This window comes from Castanea sativa, chromosome 1, assembly GCF_040712315.1.
Source record: "Castanea sativa cultivar Marrone di Chiusa Pesio chromosome 1, ASM4071231v1".
Lineage (NCBI taxonomy): Eukaryota > Viridiplantae > Streptophyta > Magnoliopsida > Fagales > Fagaceae > Castanea > Castanea sativa.
In genome coordinates this window covers 29,353,437-29,377,591 of record NC_134013.1, presented here as the reverse complement: position 1 = coordinate 29,377,591, position 24,155 = coordinate 29,353,437, and the positions used below count along the sequence as shown (strand labels likewise).

Below are 24,155 nucleotides of genomic sequence, written 5' to 3'. Positions count from 1 at the left end.
TATTATAGTTGCTTTTGATTTTCTAAGGCAACACCATTGTTAACAATAACAAACAAAAATGCTAAAGTTCCTACGATTTTGGTGATTAATGATATATCAGTTTGTAAACTTTATGTAATAAAATTTATAATATCTTTAATATCACTATTAACAAAATACATTCTCTTAATACGGTGGCACATTTAAAAGTTTTAAAGGCTTCAACTTATTTTTTTTATATAAGAATCTTAAAGGCTACAATTGAACCGCCCTAACAAGCAGTTTTGATCATGATAAACCTAGCTTGTTGTCATCTATTAAGAATCATGCAACTATGATGTCAACGCATTACACCTCAGTATAACTTTCTGATAATAAACACATATTTACTAAACAAACATATGAAGTTCAAATTTCAAGTTTTATGTCCACAATGTCACCCCAGTAAAAATTTTGCACTCAATCATTTGGAAGTTTGAAATGAGAGAACTCAGAGGACACTTAAAGGGTAAGGAGAGGAAGAGCGGACGGGGAGAGGAATGGTTACTCTTCTCACTATTCATAACACTTACATATGATTTCCTATCATATATTCTATTTCATTCAAATATTCATTACCTAAATTAGTCTCTAATCCTATTTTAAAGAGACCAATGTGAATTCTCTAAGTAGGAGAGGAAAATAGTCATATAAAATGAAAATTATGACTCTCTTTAACTAGTAATATATATATATACACACATTGAAATTGTAGTGGTAAATTTAACAATTTGACATTTTTGAATATAAGTGGAATCTCTCCCCTCTCTTTCCAAATTCTTGCCATTTTAGAAAGTTAAAATGAGGGATTTGGATGCCTTAAATACACCTCCAAATTTCTTCAAACACTTCTCCCTCTCCGTTTAAAATACATCAAAACAAGGTACTTTAAACTCTCTTTATCACTTCCTTCTACTCTACTCTCTGCTCTCTCCATTCAAACACACAAGTGCACTTTGTTGTGTTTAATTTCATATAAGTGAATGCAAATAAACTTTGGAAAGCCATCATTTTTATCTTCAGAGTCCTTGTCCTTTTTTTCGATGAGAGATATTACGTCTACAACATTTTTACAATATTTTCATAACAAATCACAGGTGGTTTGTTGTTATTGGTTCAAATTTGAACCTAACACGAAGATTACTTTTTTGCCTTAATAATAACAACCAATAACAACCAGTAATAACTTAATACTTAGGATTTGTTGTGAAAATATTGTGGACATATCATTTCTCTTTTTCGATAAGCACTCCTGGTATCATCATTATTATTATTATTATTTATTTCATTTAATATTTTTTAGATATAAATGATAGTAAAGTGTTCTACTCCCTCTATGAACATATGAATTCAAAACTGTAACGGTATCATCACATGATCAAACAGGCAAACAAAGTCAAGAGTCCTTTGACAATGAGATATTTGATTGTAAAGTCACTACAATAATGACCTTCATTTGAATAATGATTCATGATAATTGATAAGTAGCATAAAATTCTATCAGTGATTCTGTGTACATGCTAAAGTGCATGCCGGTTCTTTCTTTCTTTCTTTCCCCCTTTTTTTTATTATTTATTTTATGGAAAATTTTTAAGTAGTCCTAGAGTATAGTGAAATGGTACTCATTCTTCTCACATTCATGGCGGGGTCTGTCATGAATGTGAAAGGAGGGAGTATCATTCTCCGTGTTTTGAGAGTACCTAAGAATTATTCTTATTTTATATCTTTTATGGGAAAATTATTGTGTACTCCCAGAGTACCATAAATGTGTATTCTCTCCTTTCACATGAATGGTGAATCTCACTAATTAAATTTATAGTGGAACCCATCATTTATGTGAGAGAATATAATACATATTTATGGTACTCCGAAAATACTTAATAATTTTTATCATTTATGTGAGAGAAAATAGTGCATGCCTATTCGAATTGCCATTTTCAAAAATTGCAATAGTAGCAGGAACTTTGGACCATTCATCCAATCAATGGATAAACATTAAAGCAAATCAAGGGCCTAAAACGAAGCTCAATAAAGTAATCGCCTAAATAAATTGCTAAAAAGCGACGGCATTTGTGCCGAGCTTGCACGCAAACTCATACTTCAAATTCAAAATATGGTAGGCCATATATTTGTTTAAAGAATGATTCAAATTTTGAATTTTAAAATGGCTACTATTTTGGTTCCTATTAATATTATTATTTTTTTTAAATCAGTTTTATGAAACATTTTGAAAACTGAATTGACATAATTATCCTTGGTAAACGACAAGTTTTTAAAGAACGTCAAAATGATGCTTTGTGAAGAAATTATGTATATAATTTTTTAAAAATTTATTAAAAAAAGGCAATGGAACATGTCTTGAATTTTACTATTATATTAAGGCTTTAAAAAACAGGAATCTTTTTTTTTTTGAAAAGAAAAAACAAGAATCTTCGATGATGAATTAAACAATTAACATATCTTCACCCAAAAATAAAAAGTTAAACACTATTCGATTTTTCTATAAAGGTTTGGATTCAAATTCTTCTTCTAGCTTCCATTTGTTGTAAGGAAAAAAATAAAATAGATGCCGGCCAAACTTATAATCATGGCAAATAAAGATGATGTAGGTTGTGCCATTTGGCCAAAGAATAAAATAAGGCCGGCGATGAAGCTTTATGATTGAGTTTAACTTTTTACTCAGCTAAACAACAAAAAATGGTGTTGTGTTATTTTTTTTTTTTTTTTTAATACGAGCTTCATTCTGGAGACTTGAACCCCGGTTATTGTCTCTCACACTCCACAAGCACTTATATTTGTGGAGTAACCATCGCACCAAATGTGTGCAGTAGTGATGTTGTGTTATGTTTAAAAAAGAAACAACTAGTATTTTGAATTAATTATGAGTTATTTATTACTTTTTTTTTTTTTTGAGAATAAAGTAATTTACTCTAGAAACAAAAATACCTTACTATATGATTTAATTTAATTTTTTTTTTAAATCTCACGCTTACTAGTAATTTGTATCAATGCGCAAAACACCGAAAGCTTGTAAGTTGTATATGTATGATGGTTAATTCAACAATGGATAGTTTGCACCTATGTCGTGCCAAACAACATAAAAAATATTACATGTAATTATTTTAATTTAAATGTCAATTTGATCGCTGTAGTTGCATCGATGACCTCCGTTAAACCTTTACTTTTATAATTTGATTTCTTTTATGTATATGTGTATATGTTATATGATTTTTATTTTATTTTTGAAAACGGTATGGATCGAAGATCGATTATGCCTTGAATAAATATAACTTTTTCTAATTGATGGTGATTGAATAGAATTGATGACAATGTTAATTGCTTTGCGTTGATTATCGAGATTAATACCAAGTAACGACTAAAATAATCGGTGGAGAGAATATCCTGAGTATACCGTAATGTGATTCATGAAACAAAATTACCAAACGATGAAAGTCAAAGTTCAAACGAGTAATGACAATTATACGAAGTGGAAAAGTAAAGATAACAAGTGTTGATCTAATTAATAAAACTACATTTTACAAAGAGCTACTTGCTCGCATTAACACCTCAATAAGACTACGTAGAACCCTAAACTAATGAATTACAAGTGAAATAATAAGGGATGTTTGTTCTTGCTTAGAATGTTAGTCTTTACGCGTATTTGAGGTCTCCAGACTCTCCACAATTATTGACGATTATTTGTAACGCATGGAATTTCATATTCTATTTTTTTAGAGTTTTAACTTATGATTTTTATTTCTAATGATTTTAGACTTTACCATCAGAGAAAAACACTTTTTACTAAATTTTGTACCACAGTTCATTTACACACGTTGTCTCCCTATGGCCCTATTTACCTAATTAATTGTATTATAATATTAACACTTACAATACATATATAAATGTGAATGTAATTGTTATATTCAATTTATTAAAGCATTTATCTATTGTGTTTCTAAAAAAAAATAGTCATTTATTCAAAACATCAATTTTTTTTCTTTCTAAAACGTCAATAGTTTCACATAACTATTTTTTTTATAAGTTTTTTTTTTTTTTTTGGCCGTAAATCTTATTAAACAAAAATATTCTTACCATAATTTTTTTTAATAAGAATTTATGCCATAGCATTTTTGGAATCCAACAATTGTACCAAACAGAACTTTTTTTTAAAATGAAAACATACCAATTTAAGTGTGCAACAATATATCGTGCTAGAAATATTCGATATTTTTATGGTGTTCACTCTATAATGATTATTGCACTAATTGATTTTTCGTGTAGATAAAACTAAAGAAGGGAATACTTAGACCATTAAGAATTTCAATAAAATAAAAAATATATATAATATTTTTTTTATTGAAAATCTTAATGGTATATAAGTATTCCCTTCTTTTTTAGTATATACTAGTGAAAATCTTGTGTGTTGCATGACTCTAGTCATAAATTTTCTTTCTATATATATTGTAAGGACTCGGATCGTGGCCTTAGCCCACCTAGAACAGTGTGAGCCAGCCTAATAAGCTTAAAACAATAGATTTGTTAGAGAGTGGGTTTTATAAGCAAACTACAAAGTCACGTAAGTTCAGGCTCAAGGATGACTGGGCTTAAGTTATAAGGGTAAGAGACATAAATTCAACATAAAATCCCTCCTTAGGTAAGTCCGGGGACAAATTATTCATATAGTGATCAAGTATAATCTTTTTACAATGAGTTCTTGTATTTTCTATTCTCTCTCACTTTTTCCATGATTGCATGCCCATTTTTGTGGGGGTCACTTCCTTATATAGTTCCCTCCATTTCATCTCAGCCTTCCATCTATACAATTTCTAGGGAACCCTTTGGATGTTTGTCCCATCAAGACTCTTCTGTAGGTGGTAAGAGGGGCTGTGAGCTGTGAAGACACTGTTTATGTGTCATTTCTTCATAAATGCGATATTTTCAGTTGGTGCAGTGCATTAAATGTGGAGATGGCAATCACCTTCCCGTATATTTCTTGTTTCCGTTGCTTACACGGCTTTGTTGCCTTCCCTAGAGCTCCTCTTTCTAGTATGGCTAACTACTTAAAGTATTTCCAAGATGCCTTTACTTCTTGGGAACCTCAGTCCACATGTCGGTACCCCTTTTCTCCTCGGTCTTCCTGTCTATGTGTACATAGGTCTTTAATCATCCTTGGACAGGACTCATAGCCCAACAATGTGCTCAGATCACCTGCTCCCACATATATATATATATATATATATATATATATATATATATATATAGAAATAATAACTTTATGAGTTATTATTACATAATTTTAAAACTCATTTCTAAATAAATGAATGATTATTATTATATAAAATGCATAATTTTTTATATTTGTCCTTATATATAATGTCTCAAATTAAAATTATCAATAAAAACTTTTCTAACTTTTTTAATTCTTTATTTATTATAAGGAGGCTGATTTGAACTCAAGCAGTTAAATCTTTTCTAATACTTACACAAATAAGGTTATTCTAAAATAATTAATTCCAAACTTAAAATTAAAAAAATCAAAAGTATTTGTATACCTAAAAGAAAATTCATATTTAAATCATCTGTTTTAGTGTTGATTTTATTCAAATTGTGAACACCCTAACTTATACAACTTGAGTAATGTCTCTAATTAAATTGTGTTTTAACCAATAAGAACATATATATTAATATTACACATGAAAACAAAAATTAATAATTGTTGAGAAATTTAGACCCCGATTGATAGAATTAACAAGTTTTAAACCCAAGCTGTTAATTAGATTTATTATGAATGAAACTTGTTAAAACAAACAAACATCAATATCATGTCAAAAATAATGTGCAGCGGAAAAGTAAATACCAGTTTCACAGTAAAAAACCTAAGGGGGAAACCTTCCCGAATATAAATTCACTATAGTAAAAAGAAGTTTAAAATCTAGTACAAAACCTTTGTCCCTAGACTCTACAATCTCCGTAGATGAACTTACAGTAGAAACCTTCTACCGTTTCAGAACATTTAAACTCTTCAATATATAAATGCCACCCTTTTGATGCACGGATCCTAGTACGTGACTCACTCACCAACTTAAGGAAGAAGAATGTTGGCTGCAAAGTTTTTCACTTCATCAACAATAAAGATCAAGAAGGACTTGGTTACAAAACCCTAAGGCGCAAAAGACGCAATAGCTTCTTTCAGAGAGAATAAGGTTTCGGTCACCTTTTGCATATGTTCTCCTTTTATTCTCTTATGTGACGGCCTCTAAAATAAGTCTTATATGTCTAGGGTTGTGAGAAAAAAAAGCTTACACATACATGTCAGTATGGGCTGAAAATCAGATCTGAAAATTCTGATTTTCGTAACCTCGATAGATAGTTCGATAGATAGTATCTGTCGAGCCTCACTAAACCTCGATTGATAGCTATCTATCGAGCAACCATCGAGCTATCTGTCCGCAGGTGTCGAGCTATCTGTCCGCAGGTGTCGAGCTATCTGTCCAATTTTAGCGAACAACTTTTCTTCATTTGTTTCTTAGTCCAATCTTGATGGCTTTAATACTATACTTGAACAACATGTTCTTTGAAGTATTAAACACATTCTAGATCTACCCAAATATAAGTAAAGTGCATTTTGTCAAAGGATTAGCCAATTACATAAAATATGTCTTTAACAATAATGAAAACATCTGACAAAAAAATTAAGCCAAAATTCCAATTCATAAATGAAAAACAATCCAAATTTCAACTTTTTTAACAAAATGAAAAGGAAGTTAAGTAAAGATGGACTTACATAGGAATTTGGACTGATGGATCTAATTTAGCCAAATATTATCTATGATCTAAAAGGATAAGGAGGAATTCTAAATTGAATTTCGTTAGACTTTCGAAGAAATATAGTCATGAAAAAGTTCACAAGAACCTTAAATTATATGATCTAGAAGGATATGGGAGGGATTCTCATACTAAGAAATTAACACAAATTAAAGAATAAACATAGCTTTAAAATATAAAAATAGATAAACATTGATAAAGTCTTAACAATCAATAAGTGAAAGTAACTTGGAATTCGATTGCACTACATCGCATGGAAGACATATTTTGAACTAGATTTTTCGTAGTGATAGTCAATTGAAAAAATCAAAACACTTGCCAACTAAATACATAGGATAACCAAAACCTAAGAGACAACACACAAAATAATTCAAAAGTTGAGAATTAAAAAAAAAACTTACCTAAGAGTAACCAAGAACTTAAATGTGCGTCCCTTGTTTTGCTTCTTTATAATAGACTTTCTTTAACATAATATCTGTGGGGGGTAAGAGTTATTAAATAAACAAATGGGCTTTGGGCTTGATCAATTGGTACCAGTTTGTTTTTGTCATTGGGCCCCTAAGCCCACGAGTCAGCCTATACTGCAAGGGTCCGAGGAGTTGTCCGATGATGAAAGCCTCCTCGGACAGGTCCGCCAAAGACCCTAGGATTTGCCAAGAAGGTTAAGGGCAGAATCCTGGAAAAGACTGGTGGGTAAGAGGGTGATCCAAGCACCTTCTAAGATGCAAGGATATAAGATAAATATCTAAGGAAAAGGCTGCAACCTCCACATTAAAGACCCTGCATCTACCTTACTGGCCGCATTAATGGGGAAATGACCCCTGAACAGTAGAATTCAACTCTCTGGCTATGGTTCAAAGACTTTAAGAAGGTGGCGGATGGGACAAGTATTTAAGGGAAAGATTTGTATGACATGTGGAGGAGCCAGTGTAGGAAAAGCATATAAGGAGGCAAGAGAGAGAGAGAAGGGGATCGGCATTTTTCTTATGCTAAACAAAAATAAGAACTAAGGATTGTAAACTTTAACCTAGAAAGAGAATATTTATACAAACCATCCTCGACTTACGTCCGAGGAGATCTGTTTGTTATATTCATTCATCATTTATACGAATTGTAACATTCCAATCTGTTAGTCGAACTTCCAACATCCCGAATCTAGGTTTCAAACCCCATACTCTACAAATTTTATTGTATAAGGCTCATTGGGCTTGAGCCCAACATTCGTTTTTGGGTTTGGGTACAATTGTGCACTTACAATATCCATACATGCAAATTTAGAAACAAATAACAATAAGCAAAATAGATTTATTTAATCAAAACTATCATATACAAATACATATGCTTAAGTTGCAACTTGAAAAAAAAAAAACGTGGGGTGCAAGAGGGATTTTATGGAAAGAGCATTGGTGAATATATATAAGTTTTGAAATTTTGATAATAGATTTTTAGTTGGAGTAGTATTTAAATTTCTAAAACTTAGATGTATGTTGCATGTTTTATTAAAACACTTATTGTTACTTTATCTAAATAAATTGATAAGAACAAATAAGTTGTTGTCTCTATCAACTAAAATTTATATGTATATTGAATGTTTTGTTAAATCACTTATTGTTACTTCATCTAAAAAAAAAATTGAATTGAACAAATAAGTTGTTTTCTTTGTCTAAAAAAAATGTGTTTATCCAAAATATTACTTTGGTTTGGTGAAGCCATTTGACACAAGTATAGTTTAGAAAAAAATATTGCAATTTAGTGAAGCCACTTGTTGCAACCATGACTTCTTAGCCCAATTTTATCATAAAGATACTTATTGTTATTTTACATAAAATGCAAGTTGCATGCTTTGTTAAAATACTCATTGTTATTTTATTTATTGAAATTAATAAGAACAAACAACTTGGCGTAACCACTACTTCTAAACTCGACTTTTATTATATAATATATGTTATTTGCTACAATTTAGTCAAGTCACGTAGTGCAACTACTACTTTTAAGTTCAACTTTTATTATATAGTATATGTTATTTTTATTTGAAATGCATGTTGCATGTTTGTTAATATACTTATTGTTATTTTATCTAAAATGCATGTTGCATGCTTTGTTAAAATACTTATTATTACTTTATCTAAACAAATTGATAAGAACAAATAATTTGGTCCAACCATATCCCAAAAAAATTTGCTGCAATTTAGTGGAGTTACTTGGCGCAACCATGACTTTTAAGCTCAATTTTTATTATATAGTATATGATATGATATGACATAACAATTCATAAGGAAAATGGCAATAAAGGGAACATTTCATCCTTTACAATGCTTTATCATGTTTATTTTAGCATAAGACTTATTTAATGTGTCGCTTAAAGTATTGTAAATAAAATGTAATAGTTATATAAAATAAAAAGGTGACTCACATTTCTTTTTTTTTTGGGAAAGAAACTTGCTGCTGCTTTTTTATTTAAGAAGCCGAAGGTTAGAAAAAAATAAAAGATGCAATGTCTTATGGAACATGCTCCATCCAGACAGACTAAGGGAAGGAATGTCTTGCTCTCTAGGCTAAGGCATGTGCAACTGCATTGCCTTGCTGTACAACATGAGAGAAGGAAATACTCTGAAAAGAGTTTACAAAAGCAAAAATATCTTTGATGAGGTGACCACCTTGAGCTCTTTCCTAACCACCATACTGTAATGCCTTGATCACTGTTTCGGCATCCCCTTCAAACACCGATTTTGTAATACCAGTTTCTAGGGAAAAAGAATACTGCTTGCTTTGCAGCAAGCAACTCCAGGATATCCACAGCAGGCGACTTCTTGATCTTCTCAGACAAGGTAGTCCTCACTTCACCCTTGGAGTTTCGAAAGACCACTCCTATACCAGCTTCATCGGACTCTCCAAACATTGCGCCATCAAAATTTACCTTCCAACAATCTGATGCAGGTGGGCGCCATCTCCGTGAGACTGCACGACTTGAGCATGAAGGGATATTGATCAGATTATTGAAGTCATGGAAAAAGGTGACTCGCATGGAACTTACAAGTAGAAGAAAAAATAAGCAAAAGTTAAATAAAATAAGCTGGTGACTTGAGTGGATTCGCAAATAGTAGAAAAAGTAAATAATAAGCTAGTTTATAAGTATTCGTTTGGAAACAACTTATTTGGCTTATTGCTGAAAGTGTGCTAAAGTATACTTGTACAGTTGTACTTTGAAAAACTTGAAAATGCGGGAAAATGTGAGATTTTAAAAACCTGTATATAAAAAGTAGTAACAACTAAAAACTGAAACTAATGCCAAACATACTAGTGTATCCCAGATAAGTAGTATCTCTATGACTATTAGGAGTTTTATTTTTTTATTTTTTTAAAAGAATTCTACAGCCCACAAATTTCTTTATATCTCAATTTAACCGAAAATCCGATATGAATATATATGTGTATATATATATATATATCTATTTAACCAAAAAATCATATACTATATAATAAAATTTGGGCTTAAAAGTCGTGATTGCGCCAAGTGGCTGCACTAAATTGCAATTTTTTTTAGAATTTAAAAAAAATTAATATAATTTTTTTGTACTTATCTTCTTCTCCTATAATTTATAAATTGATAAAAATCTTAATTTGATTATAATCCAAACTCTTCATCTAATCCTTTTATTATTATAATTTATAAGTTAATAAATTTTTTTTAAAATTTGATTACAATTCAAACTCTTCATCTAATCATTTTTTATTTAAATTATATTGCTAATTGTAAAAAAAAACCACACATAAAAAACAAAAAATAGCAACAATCTTCATCTATTTTTTTAAAATTTAAATTATATTACTTCGTGTAAAAAAAAAAAAACATAATTGTAAGTGCACAATTGCACCTGGACCCAAGAACAGTTATGGGCTCAGGCCCAATGAGCCTTAAACAATATGAATTTGTAGAGTGTGGGCTTGAAACCCAGGTTAGAAGTGTATGAGGATGAAATGACAAACTAAAGATTGCAAGTACTTGGAAACAAAAAGGAGTAATGTAAATAGGCCTCCTCGGACGTAAGCCGAGAGCTGTTCTTATATTATATCTCTCTCTTTTTCCTTTTTCTTTTTAGGTTACAAAAAGTTCCATCCCGTTTCTGTTCTAGGTCCCTCCTTAAATACTCCTCTTTTTAATACTTTATCCACGTGTTGCCCCCAATTCCTCCCTTAGCCTAGATATTTCTTTTCTTAGTGCCTTTGAACAGTAACTAGAAGTTTCCCTTCCACTGTTTAAGTGTCACTTCCTCATTAATGCGGCCAGGGTGGTAGGTGCAGGGTCTTTAATGTGGAGGTAGCAGCCTTTACCTTTGATATTCTTCCAACATCGGCGCTTCTAGGACATTCAAGGGTTCTCTCCCTTTAACCATTGGTCTTGACCGTGTCATTCCCTAACCTTTACCATGAAGTCTCAGGTTCTTTGATGTCAGTCCGAGGGGAAAACCATCCTCACGGATCCTCGGATCCTCGGCGTATAGGCCGACCCATAGCACCAACAATCTCTAACCCCAGGGTCAGGTCGGCCTTCCTTAACAAGGCCCAAAAGGCCCACGTTCCCACCAGGATCCTTTTGCTCCACACAATAATACCCATAAAAAAAAAGCAACGTATTTAACAGCAAAATCTTCCTCTTCACACGTGACTTTAAAAAAAAAAAAAGATAATTATTGTTCATACCGATTTACCAAAAATGTTTTTGGATAAAGTTAAAAAAAATATTGTAAATAAGGTAATAAATATTTGAGTTTAAAGTAAACGCTTTCTCTTTCTTCTAAAAAAAAGGTATCTATATATAATAAACGTTTGTTCTTCTAAAAAAAGTTTTTTTTTTTTTTTGGTTATAAAAGAAAAGTTTCCATTTTTCAATAATTTTTTTTTCTTTTTTCTTTCTATTCATATGACCTTTTTTTTATCCACTTTTTATGGGATTTATGAGATAGCATCAAACAAATTGATTCGAAATCTTAATTCCAATATGATTTAAATTCTATATCAAATGAAACTCTACCTATATATTAATACACACACACACACACACACACACACACACACACACACATATATATCCTTTTTGAAGTGAAGTTTATTATAATATGTGAATGCCTAAATCCCATGATAGGTATACATTATTTTTTCATTTTGTTTAAGCTATTTTTCTTTAACTTCAAAAAAATTAATAAAAACTTCTCACGTACATTTTAACCCAATTCATAATATTAAACCTTTTGTGCTCATTTATTCTCTTCTATAATAATTGGTTTAGGTTTTAGTTACATACTCACACTTTCATATCTCAAAGTGATAGAGAAAACAAACATTTTTATTCTTTGTTATTTTTCTAAATTTATATCTTAATTTATAATTTGTCTTAATTTCTAAACTTTAAATTATGAATAATTTTGATTATATTCTTTATATTGAATATAAATTCCTGTTTATAGGTTTTTGGTTGTGTTATATTCTTCGAAAAAAAAGAAATAAAAGAGTTCATATAAATTTGGCAACAAAGCTAAATAGATAAGTCTAAGAAATGTTTACTACTAATAATTTTATTAGTAACTTTTTATTAACATGATTTAAAAAAAAAATTGAATAGAGAGATAATTTATTAACGTGATATAATCTCTACTAAAACTTTTTTAAGGGATTGGTTTAAAAAAATTTCGAAGTAATTTTCTAATTATTAACTACTATGCGCTAACTTTTAACTACCAAAACCCACTATTGAAATATTAATTTGTATGAGATACCACTTCAAAAAATTAATATCTTAGCTATTATATATTAATGCTAATTTTTTTTAATTTACAAAGGAAAAGTTTTCTCCCTCCCTACAAAACAAATGGATTATAATAAGAATTAGCTAGACAGGGGTAAGACTACATTGCCTCTTTTTTACAATACATGTTAAATTCAGATCATTTTTCATGTATATACACACGCTACACGAAGGAATTATAACAAAAATTAACTAGACAGGGGTAAGACTACACCACATATTTTCTACAATAAATATTTAATTTATGTCATTTTTCATGCATATACACATACATGTAGTGTGCAACGCACATGACTTAAACTTGGTAGGGTGAAACTCACTCAAGATTCGGTGCCTTCTTCCATGCTTTCAAGGACAAAAATTAAATTCTCATGTGAGTCTTTCTCTACTTCATATTTTTAAATGTTTAATAATTTAGATTGTTCTTAATTATTAAATTGAGATTTCACTTAAACATGATTTAAATTATTGTTTTGGATAGTTTTTAACTATTAAATTCAAGGGTATTCCATTTAAATATATGTGATTAATTGAGCCTTAAAGCTCAATATTTTATTAAAAATCATTTATATATATATATGTATGTATGTATGTATGCCTTTTATGATACCTTAGTTTCACACAACATGTAATTATTATATAGCTTAAAAGTAAAATATTTATTTATTTTTATTATTTATTTTAAGTAAATTAAAAAAAAAATTATTTACATATAAATTTTGATTAAATCACGTAATACTAGTTAAACACTAATTGACCCCAATTTAATCGAAAATCTAGGTGCAAAGTGACATATTAGAATTTTTTTTTTATTTGAATGAAACTGAAAATATTTATTAAGAAAGTTGTTGGCGGTAGATTTTTCTTCCTATACGCAATTATGTCAAAACATTTTGGATTGTTTGGAAGAGTAGTTTAAATCATATTGTTTGGGTGTTTTTGATATACGTGTAAGAAAAAAATGTGTATAATATTATTTAAAATGTGTGAAAGTATCTTTAAACTAACTTGCCCAACACCATTTTTTTGGGAATCCAAACGGAGCGTAAGAGTAAAGACCACAAGACCACAACCCCTTCTTTGTTAAACTCGCTAGCTGGCCGGTCCTCTCTCTCTCTCTCTCTCACACGCTTTTCAAGTTTCAAATCCCTTTCTCCCTCAATTCCAAAATTCTAAACAAAATAGAAATTCAAGAGTACTCTACTACGCGCTTCATAGCTCTGACTCTCTCTCTCTCTCTCTGAGTCTTCCTCTCTATCTCTCTCTACTAGTCGGTGCATCGCTTTCTCAGATCTCTCTCTTTCTCTCTATCTCTGGCCGTCAGATCAGGCGGATCTGAATCTGATCGACGCCATCGCCAGAGAGTCGCCGATACTCCGATCGGAGATAGATGGAGAACTTGATCTCACTCGTCAACAAAATCCAGAGAGCTTGTACCGCTCTCGGTGACCACGGCGAAGCCAGTGCATTGCCTACTCTTTGGGACTCTCTTCCCGCCATCGCCGTCGTCGGTGGCCAGGTCAACTCTCTCTCTCTCTCTCTCTCTCTCTCTCTCTCTCACTACTGTTTCATAGAGCTATGCTTCTTTGTTATGCTATTTACTTTTCGTTTCATTCAATTTGTTCTACGATCTATTTGAGTAATTATTAGGTATTTTTTACTTGGATTTATCAAAAAATTTAGCTTAGAACTTATATTTATAGTTATTCTTAATGATCGAAGATCTTTAAAGCTGGTAGCTCTTGAACGATTTTCGTTCAAATTGTTTTAGGATCTAACTAAAGTAATTAGGTATTTCACTTGGATTTATACAAAAAATTGGTATAGAAATGATATTAACAAGCTTATAGTTAATGATCGAAGAAGTTCTTTAAAGATTGTAGCTCTTGAACGATTTGACCTTTTTTTTGTTTCGTTTCATTCAAATTGTTTTAGGATCTATCCAAGTAATTAGGTATTTTACTTGGATTTACACAAAAATTTGGCATAGAAATGATATTAAAAATCTTAGAGTTACACTTCTTCCTAATGATCAAAGAAGATCTTTAAAGTTGGTAGCTCTTGAACGATTCAACGTTTTTTTGTTTTCAAATATTTTTAGGATCTAACTAAATATATAGGTATTTTACTTGGATTTATATAAAAATTTGGTATAGAAATGATATTAACAAGCTTATAGTTATGTTGCTTCTTAATGATCGAAGAAGATCTTTAAAGCTATTAGCTCTTGTTCTATTCGATGTTTTTTCGTTTCATTTCATTCATATTGTTTTAGGATCTAATAGGTATTTTCACTTGGATTTATTAACAAGTTTTAGCTTAGAAATTATGTTCACTAGTTTATAGTTATGCTTATTATTAATGGTTTTCCATATGTGGTGTGGATTGTAAGTAAAACTTGGTGATTACATCGAAACTGAGAAATGAAGATGATCTTTAAAGCTACTAGCTCTTGGAGTACTTAGCTGAGGGTTATTATTTTTATTTTTAAGTATGATTCTGTATTTGAAGTTGTTGTATGGATAGGGAACAATTTGAAATGACAGTGAGCTGAAAAATGAGTTTTGGCACTTTGATTTGAAGATTAATCTTGACCTTTATTGCAAACTCTTTGTGCTCCATTTCAAATATAAGCTATACTTTGGCTTCACAAATTAATCTATTGGTTTCTAGTTTTCTACTAATATTTCTTCAACTATTGCTATGGTTGCATTTGGATTTGAACATTTAGGATCAACGGATTTGAAGAACAATTGTTAGTAAAGATTGCTTGATATAAGTTTAAAGCTCAAATGTATCCATAAATTTCATCAATAGAAAAGGATTGATATTCCATACTTGATTCAAGTCATTTAAATTAAAATTTGAAATCCAAAGCTTTCTCTTTAAATATCTTTTACTCAAACAAACAATATAAGTATTTTGTGAAATATGAGGATGAGTCAGGTGGATGGGTTGTTATTGTGGTTTTGTTTTTATGCATTTGGGGCGCCTTCTATTTGCTATTTTGAAATTTTTGAAAGAGGCAGGATCTTGATGACCTGTCAACTTTGTAAAATGAATATTAGTTTTCTATCCATTGCCTGAGCAAGTATTGTATTTTTGTGTTTTTTGATTGTCTCACAGAGTTCAGGGAAGTCGTCCGTGTTAGAGAGCATTGTAGGAAAGGACTTCTTACCTCGTGGATCAGGTAATATATATGGCATTCATACTTTTGGTATATTCGTTTATTCTGATTTTTCTTGTTGAATATTTGAAAAATAATGGCGTAACTTATATGTAGGGATTGTTACTCGGCGTCCACTTGTCTTGCAGCTCCATAAGTTAGAGGAAGGCAGCAGAGAATATGCAGAGTTTCTTCACCTTCCGCGGAAAAGATTCACTGATTTTGGTAGATTTCTTCTTCCACCCTTGATTTAAAAAAAAATTTCTGGATTGATATTGTCACTTGAAAATGCCATTTATGTTTTCTTGTTATCTATTGGGCTGCTATAAAGCTGTTGTCTAATCACCATATACTACATCATGTCGTATCATAATATGTAGATGCATCAGTGATTCAGTGGCCAATATATTTTATATGTGAAGTTAGTCTGTACACTCACACAAATACGTGCACACAAACCACACAAGGACGGAGAGACAGAGGAGAGGGAGAAGTATATATTTTTGGGATTGTTTCATTTTGCATGTTATCATTAATTATATTTGTATTTTGTGCAGCTGCTGTAAGGAAGGAGATTGCAGATGAGACTGATCGAGAAACTGGCCGCTCAAAGCAGATCTCCAGTGTTCCAATCCATCTTAGTATACATTCTCCTAATGGTAAGATAGGAATTATAACTATGTTTTTGTTTGTTTGTTTGTTTTTATTCTTTTAATTTTTTTTTAATTTTTTAATTTTTTATAATTGTTGTTTTTTTGTTTGTTTTTAGATATTGAATCTGTCTGAAGTTGGATGTATTTTTATTTTTATTCTGAAAAGATGCTTTACTCATTGTGGTTTTGCTATAGAGCTAGATATAGAAGGTGTAAACTAATTGGAAAATTGGGTCGCTTTCATTCCTCTGTGCATAATAATACATTTTCATTAATGTTGTGTTTCTGCATAGGAAAGTATTGCGTTCTTTATTTATTTATTTTTTTGATAGGTAAGACAACTTTATTAACAAAAAACTACTTCATACAAGAAGAATGAAGCAGCCAAAAAAACATATGTACAGAAAAAGAAAAAACAACACAATGCAAATTTTGTACAGTACAACAAAAAGAGAATCTAAAAACTACTTCATACAAGAAGAATGAAGCAGCCAAAAAAACATATGTACCGAAAAAGAAAAAACAACACAATGCAAATTTTGTACAGTACAACAAAAAGAGAATCTAAAAACTACGGAATGGAATGAGGTTATCAAAACGAATGGGTTTTATTTCTCTGCTTAGTAGGAATGCACATAGAAGTTGTAGTTTTGGTTTCCTTAAAAATTTGATGCACGATTGCAATCTTTATCTATGTTTTTACTTAATGTCATGTAGAATTATGCCTAGTGTTGGTAAAAGCATGCTTAAGCACGAAGCACCAAGGCCCCAGCGTTTTTTGCCTCTAAAGCAAGGAACATTGAAAGAAATGCGCTTTATTTGGACTTTTTCAAGAAGCTCGAAGCATGCTTTTTTGCCCTTTTTTATATTTTAAAAAAATAAAAAACCAAAATTAAATTGTAGTCAAAGGATCTTAACACTATTGATATAAACCATTGGTTTGCTATTATAAAATTCATACCAAATTCAATGTTGTGGTGTGCTGGGACGCTGCTATACACTTCCCAATCCCTCCAACTTTACAAATTCTAATAGATCCATTTGGAACTGCAATCATTCCACAATCCATGGATCTTATATTGACTAATTCTTATAGACTTATACTCATTAGGTGATTGAATTATTAACTAATATTAGTAATTAGTCATAGGGAATTATGGCTACTAGAGATTTAAGAAACAATATTGCATGAAAGCACTTATATTTAGCGGATCCAAAAAATAAAAATGACTTGACTTGCAATTTTTGTGGTAATATTACAAAAGGAGGGGCCTATATAAACTTTATATGAATTATATAAAATGTTCTATTTCAATTTATATGATTATTTGATCACTTTATCGTTGTATTGCCCATTAATACATATTTTTCAAATTATGTTACCAACAATTATCATTCCATCTGTTGAATCATGGACCGTCATCTGTTTTATCAAAGTCTCTGCAAATGTTCTTAATGTGCTATTATCCTGTAGCACCCCTTTTGGTTGAAGCATAACACACTTTGTAAATTTTTTTTTCCTCTGGCAGTTGTGAACTTGACACTCATTGACCTTCCTGGGCTTACGAAAGTTGCTGTTGGTAAGTTACATGCGTCTCTTAATTTTGGCATTTGATATACTGACTCAGTACTGTACAAATGTTTGGCTGGGTCATCTTTTTGTTGGAACCTATAAGTTTTCCTTGCTTTTCCTAGGCTTTCTTTTCCTAGGCTTTCTTTTCAACAAAAAAAGCCTAAGTTTGCCTCTTTATAATTATATAATGTTGTAACTAACACTTTTTCCTGGGTAATATAGAGGGTCAACCGGACAGTATTGTGCACGACATTGAAAATATGGTTCGCTCCTACATTGAGAAGGTAATATTATAACTATTTAGTTTCATTTTTTAATGCTATAAGAATAGCCAAATAGATTAGATGATGTTTGATTAATACTCCAATTTTTATGGAGTCTGAATAAGTTTTGCAAAAGATTCTTTCAGTCCCTCAAAACTGAGAATATGTCTTTGGGGACAAGTTCCCTTGGCCTCTTATCTCTGGCTTCATCTCTAATCTTAGAGGGAAAAGGGAACAATTAAAAACTAATTTGGTTGTTATGTTGGTCATTTGCTCAAGTACAGAGCTCTAATGCTAATCATCTAGTATCACATTTACCAGAGGATAGAAAATTTTCAATAGTTTATAATACTTTAATTCTAGGAACCAGTGGCTCATACTCTTCTGGCATGCTTCTTTCATTAACTGTTTAGACTAGCCATTATTTATATACAAATTCTTCTTTTTTGTCATTGTAATTTGCTTTGTTTGCTGGTCCTCAAGGTAAATTACATGAGTTATGACTTACAATTTATCATCACTTTTGTTAGAAATAATTCTTTTGCATTTTAGCCTATTAAATTTCTATGATTTATGCAAGGCTAAATTTCGAAGTTGTTGCGTTGTTTTGTTTGCTGTACATTTTATGCAGCCCAACTGTATAATTCTAGCCATTTCACCTGCCAATCAAGATCTGGCTACGTCAGATGCTATCAAAATCTCACGTGAAGTAGACCCTACTGGTAACTCCTTTATTGTTTCTTTAGGCCATGTCCTCTTATTTTTTTTTTTTCACTTCTCCAATATACCCCCGTGGGTGCATTTAATGTTACAAGTCTTACAAGTGTTATCACTTATCATCAACCATATATGCTATAAGATGTATGATGTGATATGTTCAAACCTTGTATTGGTGGCCACGTTTGACAATATGACTATGAGCAGTGGCTTTTTAGTTTTCTAATACTATACTGTTTTCATTTTGCAGGGGATAGGACAATTGGAGTGTTGACAAAGATTGATCTTATGGATAAGGGTACTGATGCAGTGGATGTAAGTTAACAGGATCCTATGGCTAGAAGCATGACATGCGATTTTCAGATTTCTAAATTCTGACTCTTTCCTTTGGTTGCTTAGGTATTAGAAGGGAAATCTATGCGGTTGAAATTCCCTTGGGTTGGGGTTGTGAACCGTTCACAAGCGGACATTAATAAGAATGTTGACATGATTGCTGCTCGTCGTAGAGAGCGTGAGTATTTTAGTAGTACCCCAGAATACAAGCACTTAGCTCACAGGATGGGTTCTGAGCATCTAGCAAAGATGCTTTCAAAGGTGGGCAAATCAAAACTCTTGCCTTTCTATTTTTTTTTTCCTAGCAAAAATAAAAGACAGTTTTTTTAAAGTTTTTTTTTTTTTACTGTTGTTGGAGTAGTTTGTATCATGACTTAATCAAATGGTTAATATTTCAGCATTTGGAAACTGTAATCAAGTCCAGAATCCCTGGCATCCAGTCCCTTATTAACAAAACAGTTTCTGAACTCGAAACTGAACTGAGTCGTCTCGGAAAGCCTATTGCTACAGATGCTGGAGTAAGTTTGATCCTTACCTTGTTTAAGCCTTCACATTTAGCAGATCCTCAATTCCGGACAATTTAATAGTAATTGCTCTCTTCGACATGCAGGGAAAGTTGTACATGATCATGGAGATTTGTCGTGCTTTTGATCAAATATACAAGGAGCATCTTGATGGCATGTAAGTTGTACTTTCATTGTCTTCCTTGATCATGGGCAGGGGCTCCTCCCAGCTTGGTTCAATGTGGCTTCTGTGTTGTATCCATGTTATATTAATTTAATTGGTTGTGTTTATTATTGTCCACAGACGCCCTGGTGGTGACAAAATTTACAACGTTTTTGATAACCAGCTTCCTGCTGCACTTAAAAGGTTGCAGTTTGACAAACAACTTTCTATGGAAAATATACGGAAGATCATAACTGAAGCTGATGGTTATCAACCTCATTTAATAGCTCCTGAGCAAGGATATCGTCGTCTCATAGAATCTACTATAATTTCTATCAGAGGTCCTGCTGAGGCAGCTGTTGATGCGGTAGGCATTAGGATTTAGGAGAAGAACGTGAATATTCTTTAAAAATTGACATTGACACTTGTTTCATCTCATTTAAAAATTAGTTGTATTTGTTGTTGTTATTGTGTTTTACTCCTTTGTGCATCCGCATCTAGAAAAGGTTTATGCAGTCGGTACCATTTATTCTTATTGGCATCTTAATGTAGACCGTTTAAAGGACAGTCTCTGAGTATTCTGTTGGCATCAGTCATTCATAGTCTAGGATATATACCGATTTGATAAGGATATCAAACCTATTAACGCCTGATTTTTGAAGCTCAAATTTTTCTCTATGTATCACCCCCATGATAAAACCATTAGAGGAAGGTTGGCCATGGCCCCAGTAGATGGGCCTGCCAATGCCAGAGGTTCTTTCTCAATTGCTTGATGGTTTTTGTATGGAAAGATAAAGCGTTGATGGAACATGATGATGAAATGGGGCATTCGGGTCTTACTGTTTTGGGTTGAGAAAAGTCCCAAACCCTGTCCTTTGATAAGGCCCTTGTATTGCATTGGTATATAATTGAAAGCTATGCAAAATCTTGTGGCTGCCAAAAAGTTGTTGAATATTCTCTATGCACAAGCCCGAGTCATTGCTGAATGACACTGCCTACTTCCTGATGAGCCATTTTTATTTTTTCATGATTCCAGGTTCATGCCCTACTGAAGGATCTAATTCACAAGGCTATCAGTGAGACTCTGGTATGTTCATGACCACGCCAAGTTTTATGGCTACCATTGAATTTGTCTTTAGTATGTTATTTAGAGTTCAAATTAGATGCCTTTCATTAACTCAATATACATAAAGTAATGCAGAAAACATGAAGCACTTCTAAAATTGAGTTGACTAAATATTATTGTGGCCATGATTAATTTTAACCATGCAAAGTGCTTCTGTTGTGTAAGTAACAAAAAGAATTTTACCTGTGAAATTTGCTTTCTTAAATGAGGGGGAAATGTTTTCTGGAAGTTTAAGGAAACTATTGAAAGCCTTAAGAAATTGTAATTACCACTATAAAACTTGTGGGATCTTTCAAATATGCATTGAGTTATAAGAGATTAGAACGGATTCATGTAACTATGTATAGTATTAGAAAATTTTGGAAGACTGAAAGTATTTGTTGGAGATAGAAGTATGAATTTTTTTTTTTCCATATTTTAAAATTTAGGAGTTGACGTTTGACATAATCAAGCGACAGATAATCTTAAATTTGGTGGCTTAGACCTTTGATTGCCTTTTACTCTCCTGTTAGGGAAATCTCTCTGCCATCTGTGCTAGTAAAATAGGTTGAAGGTCATATGAAGATATTGATACAAGTTTTGGCCTTAGTTGAGAACTTTCTTGTCCTTGCCAACAACAATACAGACGCCTGTCCACCCACACCCAACCACCTGCACGAGCACATGCATGCACACCCACCCCAAGGATATGAGCCTTCCAATTTACATTTTGCATCACCGCATTTAAGCCAATTAAAAATCTGAAAGTGTGCAGCTGCAGCAATAGACTCAGAGTATTCTCTCCAACTGTATAAATGACCTTGGACACTTGATACCCTTTTTCCCCTGTTTTCTATTCTTCTTTATTATTCTCTTCGGATTTAAGTCCATAATTTTTCAAGATGTTTTATAAGTGTTTCTTTATTGGACTCACAGGAGTTAAAGCAGTATCCTGGCCTCAGAGTAGAGGTTGGAAATGCAGCAATTGACTCACTTGACCAAATGAGGGATGAAAGTAAAAAAGCAACACTTCAGCTAGTTGATATGGAGTGTAGTTACCTGACAGTTGAGTTCTTCCGGAAGCTTCCTCAAGATATTGAGAAGGGTGGCAATCCAACACATTCAATTTTTGATAGATACAATGATTCATATCTCAGGCGAATTGGTAAGTCATACAACTTAAAGTTAGCAGGCTGTGCTGGCAATTGTGCCTAAATTTGGTTTTTTAATTTTTTTTTCTAAAAAAATATTTTTTCTATTCCTTTTAGCTTATTTATCTAAAGCTTCCTTCAAATGTTACACTGAAATCGTGCAAATAGTAAGTCTGCATGGTTTGCTACTGATTATAAGTATTCTCTTTTCCCTACATATAAACAGGAACTACTGTTTTGTCTTATGTCAATCTGGTATGCGCCAGTTTACGAAATTCTATTCCGAAGTCCATTGTTTATTGTCAAGTGCGGGAGGCCAAAAGAAGCCTACTTGACCATTTCTTCATAGATTTGGGAAAAATGGATGTAAGACCGGATCCCTCTACATCTTTATATTATATGTTTTCGTGAAATTTGATCTTTGTTGAGGGCAATTTATGAGTATTAATTGACTTAAAAATTCTCTTGCAGCCAAAGCGTTTGTCATCATTATTGAATGAGGATCCAGCCATCATGGAGCGGCGAACTGCTCTAGCAAAGAGGTTGGAGTTGTACAGGAGTGCACAAGTAGACATTGATGCAGTTGCTTGGTCTAAGTAGAGCGATATACTACGCATTTTTATACGAGAGGAATTTGGCATGGTGTCATTCGATGGAGATTGGAGGAGGGAGTGAGGTAGCTTGTTGTATTCTTTTTTTTTTTTTGGTTACTAAATTTCCAAGATGTGATTTTCATCTTTTTCTAGTTGATATTTTACGTCATCTTTATGTATGATACATTTATATATACATTCAAGATGATATAGGAATGCGTTTTATTTTCCATGTTATGCCAACTGTGGACGGACTCTCTCTCTCTCTCTCTCTCTCTCTCTTTATATTACAAATTATGATGATGTAAGAGCCAGCATAATGTTCATAATAATCAATGTTAGAACGGACTTGCATTCAATTATATGTTTGATTATATTCCATTACATTAACATATTCAATTAAAGCATTTATCTAACAAGAAAGATTGGAAACCACTTGTGACGAAGTAATGGACCAAGCAGATAACATGTTGACCTTATTTTTCTGGTGATATTGAGTGTTCCGATTCTTTTCTTGCACAAGGCTGAGAATATTGCCATTACGATACAATTTTCAATTTTATTTACCCAGACAATGTTTATCTGTCACCAAATTACTTCCAAACTGGCATGACTCCAGATGTGAGTGTATAGACAAACGCTAATGGCTGATATTCTGTTCTCATTATGTTTTCCTGAGAAATTCAAACCAAAATTTCAGAATATCTCAAAGCGAAAATTGTGTAGCTGAAGTTGTCGTTTCCAGTCACTCCGAAATGATGATTAAGGCTGTCATAAGAAATAATCAGTTTCAAGAAAGTACTCTCTAACATTATTTTGTTTACAAGAACCATCATATGATTATTATTATTATTTTTTTAAAATTAAAAAAAAAAAAGAATCATCATGTTAAGTATGTTGACAATTAAGGGAAAAAAAGCGTCTTCATTTATTTTTAGAATGGAGATGAATGGAGATGAATGATTTGAAGTTCTATAAATACTATAAAACTTGAGTAGAAATGTAATTCTTACTTGTGGAATGGTAATGTAGATAAACCTAATGTTACGTCTCCGAAAAAAGACTGGCGTCGGACTGTAACTGACTGAGTAAAAATATGGCAGCTATAATGAAGTTTATTTAGAACATTTTTGTTGGAGCTGTCTCAATATGTGTTGCTTGGGACAGATTGAAATATCTGTTAATGCAAATAGTTCTTGGAGTAGGAGGAAAGTCGTTCATTTTAATAAGAGAAGTTAGGCCGTTTTTTGAGATCTGGACGTTAGGAATTGCAGTAAACAGAGTTTTGT

General features: G+C 31.9%; 1 protein-coding gene across 1 annotated transcript; it reads left to right on the top strand.

The window, feature by feature from the left end:
* Positions 1 to 13,728: 13,728 nt before the first annotated feature.
* Positions 13,729 to 23,098, top strand: LOC142611039 (dynamin-related protein 5A). The gene is made up of 16 exons (XM_075783048.1): positions 13,729 to 14,165; positions 15,773 to 15,836; positions 15,930 to 16,037; positions 16,370 to 16,471; positions 17,995 to 18,045; positions 18,261 to 18,322; positions 18,933 to 19,023; positions 19,269 to 19,333; positions 19,418 to 19,612; positions 19,750 to 19,869; positions 19,962 to 20,032; positions 20,159 to 20,384; positions 21,054 to 21,104; positions 22,059 to 22,287; positions 22,500 to 22,639; positions 22,745 to 23,098. Exons 1-16 carry the CDS (start codon positions 14,037 to 14,039, stop codon positions 22,871 to 22,873), a joined length of 1,833 nt encoding a protein of 610 aa, XP_075639163.1. The 5' UTR covers positions 13,729 to 14,036; the 3' UTR covers positions 22,874 to 23,098.
* The last annotated feature ends 1,057 nt before the right edge of the window (positions 23,099 to 24,155 follow it).

Excerpts from the sequence above, each read along its gene's own strand:
- LOC142611039 (XM_075783048.1), top strand. The coding sequence starts at position 14,037 with ATGGAGAACTTGATCTCACTCGTCAACAAAATCCAGAGAGCTTGTACC. Across the intron at positions 15,837-15,929 it reads CTTCTTACCTCGTGGATCAG|GGATTGTTACTCGGCGTCCA; the intron begins GTAATATATATG and ends ACTTATATGTAG. Across the intron at positions 20,385-21,053 it reads CTGAGGCAGCTGTTGATGCG|GTTCATGCCCTACTGAAGGA; the intron begins GTAGGCATTAGG and ends TCATGATTCCAG.